Source organism: Mus caroli, chromosome X (genome assembly GCF_900094665.2).
Source record: "Mus caroli chromosome X, CAROLI_EIJ_v1.1, whole genome shotgun sequence".
Taxonomy (NCBI): Eukaryota; Metazoa; Chordata; class Mammalia; order Rodentia; family Muridae; genus Mus; species Mus caroli.
Window position 1 is genome coordinate 99,194,096 of NC_034589.1, and position 10,215 is coordinate 99,204,310.

The 10,215-nt window shown below is 38.1% G+C and overlaps 1 protein-coding gene and 1 long non-coding RNA gene across 3 annotated transcripts; one reads left to right on the forward strand and one right to left on the reverse strand.

Annotated features, from left to right (window-relative positions):
• Positions 1 to 1,285: 1,285 nt before the first annotated feature.
• LOC110286451 lies at positions 1,286 to 5,704 on the reverse strand. The gene is made up of 4 exons (XR_002377139.1): positions 5,428 to 5,704; positions 4,099 to 4,231; positions 1,955 to 2,116; positions 1,286 to 1,581 (listed from the first exon to the last, which is right to left on the reverse strand). It is a non-coding gene; the product is annotated as an uncharacterized LOC110286451 (long non-coding RNA).
• A 147-nt stretch (positions 5,705 to 5,851) lies between these two features.
• On the forward strand, positions 5,852 to 9,322 carry Pbdc1 (polysaccharide biosynthesis domain containing 1). 2 transcript variants are annotated; one of them, XM_021153654.2, is made up of 6 exons: positions 5,852 to 5,938; positions 6,051 to 6,116; positions 7,171 to 7,230; positions 7,767 to 7,907; positions 8,532 to 8,643; positions 8,853 to 9,322. In XM_021153654.2, exons 1-6 carry the CDS (start codon positions 5,909 to 5,911, stop codon positions 9,038 to 9,040), a joined length of 597 nt encoding a protein of 198 aa, XP_021009313.1. In that variant the 5' UTR covers positions 5,852 to 5,908; the 3' UTR covers positions 9,041 to 9,322. The 2 variants fall into 2 exon arrangements, with proteins under 2 accessions (XP_021009313.1, XP_029328796.1); XM_029472936.1 differs by lacking the exon at positions 5,852 to 5,938 and having other exon boundaries at positions 6,076 to 6,161; positions 8,853 to 9,318.
• Positions 9,323 to 10,215: the final 893 nt, after the last annotated feature.

Genomic DNA, 10,215 nt, shown 5'->3' on the forward strand with positions numbered 1-10,215 from the left:
TGGGTGGTGCCATCTCTGGGCTGGTAGTCTTGGTTCTATAAGAGAGCAAGCTAAGCAAGCCAGGGGAAGCAAACCAGTAAGTAACATCCCTCCATGGTCTCTGCATCAGCTCCTGCTTTCAGACCTGTTTGAGTTCCAGTCCTGACTTCATTGGTGATGAACAGCAGTATGGAAGTGTAAGCTGAATAAACCCTTTCCTCCCCAACTGCTTCTTGGTCATGATGTTTGTGCAGGAAGAGAAACCCTGACTAAGACAGGCATCAATGCCTTGAGAACATACAATGGTAATATTTGCTTTTCTATTTATAAGGCTTCAAATTTTCACATGGTGCCATGTTTTTATCTCTAGCTAAATACCTGTCACATCTCTTCACTAGAACAATCAGGCTATAAGAGACCTGCTTTACTATCTATTTCTTGCATCCATCTGTGAAAAAGACCTCACAGTATCTCTTATAGGTGGGATGCTGGGATTCTTTCTACACTGACTTTCCTAATGTTTGAGGAAACAAATTAACAGATCTTTTTTTCCAAGATACAATTTGATTTCTTTGTTATCATTGATAGAAATATTGGAAAGTTAGCTGAAATTTGAGTCAGGATATTAGCACATTGTTTAATAACATTCTTCTTGTCAGTAATAGAATCTGATGGATAACTTTTCTAAGGTACCTTGAGCTATCTCATGTGTAGGTATAAAGCGACAGAAAACATTAGGACTGCTAATTCCTACTAGTCTAGCTATTTTTCCTACCCAAACTCTGCTTAGCTACCCCCACTAATCCAAACAAAAAGTTTACAGTAGAAAACTTTCAAAGAGGAGAGGAGTAGCCATGTTTTAGGCTGTATAAACAGCTCTCTACACTCTGTGTGTCTGCTATTCTAGGCTGATGTCTTACTTTCCAAGGTCAAAAAATAAACTGCCTCACTTATAATACATACTCTCATTATGAAGTTGTTTATTCACAATGTCTTAGAAATTTTCCAAGGATATAATTTTTCAATCACACATTTGAAAATAGCAGATTTGAGATCAATTCTAAAAACCACCTACTAGCATGTCTTCCCATTGCTTTGGCACTCCAGATATTTGGTGCCAACTGAAGAGACTAAGAAACTTGCTCAGATTACTAAAAGTCCAAATCAAACTATGGCAACCCACAAGATCTTCCCCAAATAAGTAATGATAAGAGGCATGATGATAAAAACAAAATAATGGCAAAGTATCAGAGTTACTCTTGCAAAAACAAAGACTATTAAATATAATTTGAGTACCAATCTCTTTGGTTTCAACCTTTATTCCACTAAAAAAAAAAAAAAAAAAAAAAAAAAAAAAAAAAAAAAAAAAAAAAAACTTCTTTCCATGAGAGAACATTTTCTTTTTCATTTTTCATGGGTTGGGCAGTCAATACACCTCATGAATGAAGAACACAGACAGAAAAATAAACACCAGTAGTTAACATTAGATTTTAACAACTGTTTGCTGCTATTAGGTCATCATAATGTCTTCCCTGAAGTCCACTGAATCTTCGTGAAGTGCCATTTACTTCTGCACCTTTCTTCTCTCCAATCTTTGAACAGCTGACCAATAGGCATAAGGAAAATAATTCTTATAATAAATCTATCTGGTCTAGTTTCCTGACCTACTGGTGAGGAAAAAAACAAACAAACAAACAAAAAAAAACAAAAAGAAGCAAACAGACACAAACAAAAGTCAAACTCTAGGTGATAGCTTCATCTCCTACAATTATAGGTTAGAAGAAGTAAGCTTATCGAACAGTTAGGATCTAATTACTAGTCAACACAAATATCTGTCTGCAAATAGTTGAGTAATAAACAGTTACTTTATTTATAATATTAAAAGTAACTCTAATATGCTATTCACATAGTATATATTTTAATTAAAACATTTAAAGCAACATGTCCGCCTAAAACATTAAACGAAGCAAATTACCTTGGTTGCTTCCTGAAATAAAAGGCTAGTTGAGTCTTTTGAGTTTACTCATGTTTACTTGTAATGTAGCAATTGGGTTATGGGCTTCAGTCTGCCCCTTTGTGTTATTCTTCTGTATTGAGCATTTCATCCACATGGACAATCCATCCTATATTCTGATCACTGGGGAACACAGAAACAGGATCATATTCTCTTGTGTTAGCTGTTCCTTGCAAACCTTCCATCTGCTTCTTAAATTGGTTCTTCCATTCTTGTGAATGGCTATTCAACAGTCATAAGGCAGTTTTCCCAAGGCCAGACTTCAGTACATCTCTTTCGCTCAGCTGTCCCCTGGTATTTTGTACCAGAGAACAAGTGGCACCTGAAGGCAACACCTCAATTCCCTACTTCTGCTGTCTGTTGCTGTGTAGGTTCACCTAGGTCCCCCTCCCCCAACCAAAAGTCTTCTGCACGAGGCTAAGTTCTAAAAATATAAGTCTTTCCAAACCTCAAGGAATAACTTTAAAAATCCCAAAGGCTCTGCAAATAAATGAAAAGCCTTAAAATATCCATTAACTACACTATCAAAGGTACTATCCAGAAATATAAATGAAGGCAGAATTTGAATGTGATATTTACATACTCATACTCTCAACAGCATTATTCACAATTTTTCAAAAGTTAAAAGCAATCCAAGTGCTTCTCCCTCCATAAATAAGATATGCTATCTATATACCATAGAATGTCGTTCTGCTTTAAAGTAGAAAGAAATCCTGTAAGTCATTAGGTCAAGCAAAATAAGCCAGTCACAAAACAGAAAACTGCACGAGCCCACCTATATGGTGTATCTAACATAGCCAAATTCAGAGAAACAAAATGGTGATTTCCAGAGCTTGGAAGAAAGGGAAATGGAAATGTATTGTTTAGTAAACATGAAGTTTTAGTTCTGCAATCCAAAACATTGCTAGAGATTTGCATGAATATATGAATATTTAACACTGTTGAATTGTTTACTTATAAATAGATAAATAATACAATTTTAAGGTTTTTTTTGTCCTTTATCACAATTCAGAGTTCCTAGACCTGATAGTTCCTCTTATATTTGACTTTTCAGAACTTTCTCTATATACTGCCATCTCTGTCCCCTATGCCCTCTTTACCCCACGCCCATCTGGTTTCAATTATCTCTCAGCATTTCTGGCCTCAGTATACTCTGGGTATTGGACTTTGTTCACCACATATTTCCAGAAATTTTCCGATCCTTTGGCTTTTGTGAGACTCTCTTTATACTTTGCTGATGTCTCAGTGACAACTCTTTTACTATTTAGTCTTTTTCCTGCCTCTTCATAGTTGATGATGTCCTTGGCTTGTCTCTTTTTGAGCCTTTACAGTCTTAACATTTTCCTCATGCAAAGCACAATTAAACATTGCCTGCTATCCAATGTATATCACTGCTCAGGTCTCTCTCTGCCATAGCGATTCTATGAGTCCAGTCAGATATTCCAACTCAGCTCCTCAAATGGCACTCAGCTTTCCTCCTGTGTCTTCTAAGTCAGTAACAACACCCTCCTCTCCGTTTTGCTGGAAAGCCTGTGGTTCACACTAGGACCCTAATTCTCCTTTATACTCCATATCAAATTGTTCTAGAGGGCATTATTCATTCTGCAACTGTCAGTGTTGTATCATCTACCACCTTCAAGCTGATCTGCTTCTAATTTTGTCTTCAAGTTATAACTTTCCACATCTTTTTATTGTTTGGGGAGTCCCTTGAACTTCCCTGAGCAACAACTTGAAGGGAAGTGTCCCATATCTGACACCAGAGATTTTTGTTAAGCAGTCTGGAATGGAGGGAGCATTGTCACTTCCCTGCTGTAACTTCATTACATTTTCACTTACATACATTAATTATATTATATATTTATTTTAAGCAAACCTAAAATAATGTTTCTGTAATGGCTGTGGCTTTTTCAATGACTTTTAGTTCTCTTTATCCCCTTTCCCTCCCTTTTCATCTGGATTGCCCTCCCTCCTGCTAGATAAAGCCTCTTCAGTTTTCTAATTGCCCAATTCGTTCTCTTCTCCTGCTTTATAGCTCATTTTACCCCTTCCCCATTCTCTCCTTTAACCTTCATGGTTTCTGTGTTAACTTCAGGTTATATACTCACCTCTTAAGATTCAGATCTAGAATCCACAAATCAGAGAGAGAAAGCATTTAGGTTGTTTCCAATTCTCAACTGTTATGAACAGAGCAATGATGAATGTGGCTGAGCAAGTATCTGTAAAACAGGACACTGTGTCCTTTGGATATATGTCAAGGAATAGTATAGTTTTAGTTATACCAGTTGGAAAGATTTCAGCACTACAATAATAATAATAATAATAATAATAATAATAAACTACAGTAATGGCACCAAAACAGACTAGGAAATCAACAGAACAAAATAGAAGTCCAAACACGAATGCATGTAGTTTTACAGCATTCTGAATGCATTACCCTGAACTAGAATCAACTTGAAATGCATCAAATAGATCAATGTGAAACCTGTAATGCTGGAACTGCTATAAGAATGCATGGGTCAAGCCCTACAACATATAGGTGTAGCAAGAGACTTTTGAGCGGGACCCCATTCAATTATGAATTAAGGCAAACAATTAACAAAGAAGACCTCATAAAACTAAAGTATTTGTGTACAGAAAATGGAACAATAAGCGAATAGAGAGGAAGCCCAGAGTGGGAGAGAATATTTGGCAGCTACTCATTTGATAAACTATTCAGAACATAGGAAGGAAAAAAAAGAATCCAGAAAGCCAAGGATCCAGTTTAAAATGGCTGGAGGGAGGGGGCAGCTCCAGATCTGAATAGAGAATTCTCAGAAAAACAAAACAAAACAAAACAAAACAAAAACAACCAAACAAAAACCCTAAAAAACAAAAACACAAAAACGCAAAAAACAAAAACAAACCAAAAAAGAGATGAAAATTTGGTTAAGGATTATCGTTAAAGCTTTAGCATCTTCAGCAATTAGGGAAATGCCAATTAAAACAACTCTGAGGTTCATGTTACCCCAATTTAGAAAGATTAAGGTCAAGAAAACAACTGATAAGAAATGTTGGTGAGGATGTGGGAATGGGAACTCTTGTTCACTTTTGGTGAGATTCCAAACTCGAACAGCTTCTGAGGAAATGAGAGTGGAGAAGTCTCAAACAAACAAATGCCAATCCAAACCAAAACCAAAAACCCCTTGATTTGTTTTTTGTTGTTGTTGTTGTTTTTTAATTCTCATCTCATTAAAATTTACCGTACAAAGTTCTTGACTGCAATCTGTTCCAGCTAGATTGTTCTTTGCAAGATATTCTAATGCCTTTTCACTAATACCTCTGCCCATGCATGTTCCCTCTGCCTTGAGTCTTTCTGACCTGCTTGGTTAAGCGCCCATCATGACTCAGCTCAGGTATGCTCCCACAGTGTATAATGAAGCGCACCTCGTTGTTACCTTACTCTGCTAGTTCTTCCAAAACAGGTAGCAAATTCTTCTTCTTCATCCCTGAATTCCACCGTCCTGCTTCTAGAGCCTTGCTTGTAAGTGGTTAAGGCGGGCGTGTGTGTGTGTGTGTGAGTGAATGTGTTCGCGCGCGCGTGAACTGGGAACACGGCACACAAGGGATTTAATAACAGCATCGTTTAAAAAATGTTTAATTTTTTTTTCATATAACTTATTTTCCCCATTGATTTATTGAATATTCTATCACCTAGGCTAGAGGAATAGTGTTGCTAGGTAACAGCACGCGTGCGCTGGCGCCTGCGTGGCCCGGATAAGGCGGAGCCACCGCTTCCTCTTCAGAGGGAGGGCGCACGCAGGCGCAGACGGAGAAACTGGTCTCTGTTTCCGCCCTATTGCTTTCAGTTAACTGTGAAAGCAGCGCGCGCAACAGGTCACTTCCGGGACGAGAAAGCCGCACTTAGCTAGCGGCAACATGGATGTTGTCGGCGAAAGCGAAGAGCCGGTGAGTTACTACTCTGGGGTTGATTAAATACCTAAGTGGAGATGGGGTGGTGAGCGGCCCAAGGAGTCAAAGAATCGCTCATTCAGCGCCGCTTTTATTTTTTTCTCCTCAGGTCTCTGGGGAAGCGTTGTCCATCGCCCATGCGCTCTCTCATCCTCCGGAGTCATATGGAAACGACGTGAGTATGACTCACCTAAACTTCCTGCCCACCGAGCTTTAAATTGTAAGCTCCTTTGCTGTTTGATATCTTCAGACTTTCCCACATCAGCCGAAAATAGTACCTTCAAGTCAGTGTAATTGTAGTACTTTAGAACACGTGAAAGTGGGTCGCTAACTTTCTATGATTTAGAAACCACCTGAGAAGCCACTGAGCACCAGAGGCACAACCAGATTCCACCTCACAGCAGATCAGGTCATAATGTCTGAGGGAAGAAGAGCCAAAACATAGTATTTTTTAAAGAACCTATAAAATGAATGATTGCACTGCGCGGTAAAGTGGCACCGGTTTGTGGTGTGTGTCATTTGGACCTCTGTACAAGCTGTATGTCCGGAGATAGGGGGAAAAATGACAGAAATAGCAATCAGGATGTAATGTGTACTAGATGAGTGGTTCAAGCAATAGGATGGAAAGGGGTTAGCAGGAGAGATTTTTAAGAATGGAGGCAGTAGATTACATCAGGGAAATGTCGCTGGAACTGAATCCTCAAAGTATAAGTGGACAGAAAATATAGATTCAAAGGTAGGAAAATTTCTTGGTCTAAGGTGGGAGGTGCATGTGTAGATGGATTTTTCTGGCATCATGAAGGGGACAGCAGGCAGGATGAAAAAGGAGAGTCCAGTGGGTACTTGTTCAGATATACTTATATATAATTTAGCTACATCATTTGTTCTGGAGTTTTACAGAATGGAAAATTGGCTATCTGATAAAGACAAATGATGACTATAACATTGCTACATTCAGGAAAGTGAAAAATAGTTTCGCATGTATTTTTGTCCTCCCAACAACTCTGATGTATGTAAGTGGGTATATTAATGTAAGTTATATTTAAATTTTTATATAATACAACATATTATATATTACATATATAATGATAAATTTTATTTTTATTTCATTTAGTATAATAGTTATCACTTGATGCTGGAGAAAAAGATGTTCAGTAGTTCATTGGGTCTTAATTTCTTATCCATTGCAGGACTGAGATTTCTGAACTGATGTTCTTTCTCTTTTACAGCCTGATATTGAAATGGCTTGGGCCATTCGAGCAATGCAGCATGCTGAAGTCTATTATAAAGTGAGTTGTCATCATTAAGCAGAAGTCAGCATATAATTTTAGTGTATGGTGCTGTGCTAGTCACGGTTCTCAGCAACGTAAATTGTTAAGTTTTCCTTGTTGTTTTAACTACCGAAAAGTCTTAACGCCCAGGGAACAAGGGTAGAAATGAATTTGATGATGAGAAGTTCTGCTTGTCTGCCCCCTCTTGTTTGCTACCTGGAGGGAAGATGCCTGGCCCAAGAGTAACAGACACTTAAATGTCTCCTGAATGAATGGTCACAGAACAAGAGCCAGGCAATACTAGGACTGAAGGGTTCATTCAATTGTCAAAGTAGTAAAAAGAAAAAAGAAAAAGGAAAAACAAAAAGAGAGAGAGGGCTATTACTGTGACTCTTAAGACCATTTTAATGGTTTCATGCAAGACCTGGTCTGTTACTACTGTCTAAATTAATCTTCTGCCCTGAGAACCATAGGTTTTCTGAGGGTGTGGCACTGGAGGGGGAGAAGTCTAAATTAGTGACTAGCATCTTTATGTTTGTTCTATTGTCTGGCAGCTGATTTCATCAGTTGACCCACAGTTTCTGAAACTGACCAAAGTAGATGACCAAATCTACTCTGAGTTCCGTGAGATTTTTGAGACACTCAGGGTAGATGTATTGGACCCAGAAGAACTCAAATCAGAATCAGCTAAAGAAGTAAGTATCCTCTTAAGCATTATCTAACATCTGGCCCATAATTTTGATTATATATTTGTATATGCACTTTACATTTGTTCAAGGGACTTACTTTAAGGAACCTGGATTTTATATTAAATAAGTCAGCTATGAAATTAATTTCTGTCTCATGTGCTTTTGGTGTTTATTGGAGACTTTTTTTTCCCTCTTCTTATCTTGGACACTTCAACTACCCCTTTAGATACTCCTTAAGGGGAGGAGGGGGTCAGTTTATTTTGGCAGGAAATTTAGCTGGAAGGGTTGGATGACAAAATAGTTAATAGGGTTCAGGGAATAAAAGCAAAGCGTAGATCTGGTTTAGAAATCACATTTTAATTTTGGAGTAAAAAGATTGAAGGGGTTATTTTGGGTTTTTTTGTTGTTGTTGTTTTCCTGATCAAAATATTGTGTGTAGGGGAAGCAGCAGTCTTATATATAGCACAAGAATGTGTTACGATTTTCACTATAAAGCTGCCAGTTATCTCATGGTTTGTCTCTTTGACCCTGGCTTTTATCCTCGCTGGGGAAGCTCAAACCTCTTTCCTGGCTCAAGTACGTTAGACTCTTAGGTTCTATCAGCTGAGGTGTCGCTTTTTGCATTTATAGAAGTGGAGACCATTCTGCTTAAAATTTGAAGGGATCGTAGAAGATTATAACTACGGGACTTTACTGCGACTGGATTGTTCCCAGGGCTACACTGAAGAGAACACCATCTTTGGTGAGTTTCTTGCCCTGGGCATTGTTTCTGTAAGAGGATCTGGGTTCACTAACAAGGATAATTAGCTCGGAGGTCATCTTATTTTTTATATCTTTCTAGGTCCTGTTCCTTAATGTAACATATTTGAGTGACTTTCATGTTAGAATTTGTTTTTAGTCAGTACACATAATTATCTAAGACTAGGACAATCAATTCTATTTACCTTTCAGCACCCAGGATTCAATTTTTTGCCATTGAAATTGCTCGGAACCGGGAAGGCTATAATAAAGCAGTTTCCGTCAGTATTCAGGACAAAGAAGGAGAGGAAGGAGCTGGCAATAAAGAAGAGGAAGCTGAAAAAGGAGCTGATAGTGGAGGAGAAAAAGAGGAAGGAGCCAACAGAGAAGGAGAAAAGTAGGAAACTAATGAGGGAGGAGAAAAAGAAAGCCAAGAAACCTGTGACTCAGCTGAACGTGTCTGCTATACACAGCCCCCTTTGGTTCAATGATGCCCTTGTGCAAGTGGAGGACTCAAATGGACATCTTTATAGCTAGCAAGAGAAGCTACTCTGGCCATAATAGCTTAAACACCCTTAGTGGAGTCTCTTAGTTCATTATTGCTTGATACCCTGTTTCTTGGCTGTAACTGTTGTTGAAATAAGGCATTTTGTAAATAAATTCCTTTTGGTTTATTTTACTAATGACTGATCTTAGAAAGTATTTACATTTATTTGACACTTCACAATGTCAGGTATATAATCTCATCACTGTATCTCATATAAAACTCTATTAATTCTTCTCCCTGTTCTCAGTAGTGAAGTTCTCTTAACCTGTTAGCTTGTACCTGGTATCAGGATTAAAAGTCTTTATATAAGAGTAGACTCTTAGCCAGATTTAAGTGACTCATACCTGTAATTCCAACACCTGAGAGGCTGAGGTAAGAGAGTTCCATGACTTTGAGGTTAGTTTGACCTACAGAGTGAGACCCTGTCTCAAAAATGAATTGTTTAAAAAAAAATGGCTTTTTCCTTTGTGGTGACTATAGCTCTCTGATTTCCTTTACTGTTTTGGAAGGATATGTATACTTGAGGGAACAGCAGCCTGAACGGTCAGGTTAGAGAGTGCAGCCCATTCATTAGAGAAGAGCAAGGGCCTTTACTTCCTTTTAGAGCATTGTTGTCATTTGTTTATTGGTTGGTTGGTTGGTTTTTCTGAGATGGAGTCTCACCTTATAGACCATTCTGGTCCAGTACCACATAGTACTCACTATGTAGGTCAGACTAGCTTCATACTCACAGTCCTGCCTTGTTCATCCTCTCATAGCTACGTTGTCCTGAAACTAAGCCAGTAGCAATAAATGCTAATATAGTACTTATAATGTGATATATGACTGAGAAAGTGGTTTCCCATATATAATGTTATAGGCAAGAGCATATATTTATATTTGACATATAAACATTTGTTGATTTGAACTGGGAGGGAGGTGTTTCCTTCTCAGGTGAAGCTGTTCAGAGTGAAGAAAGACTTCAGTTATCTACTCAGGTTCATGTGCATCCACAAACAGTTTGATCACTGAAAGTTAAAGGAAACCACA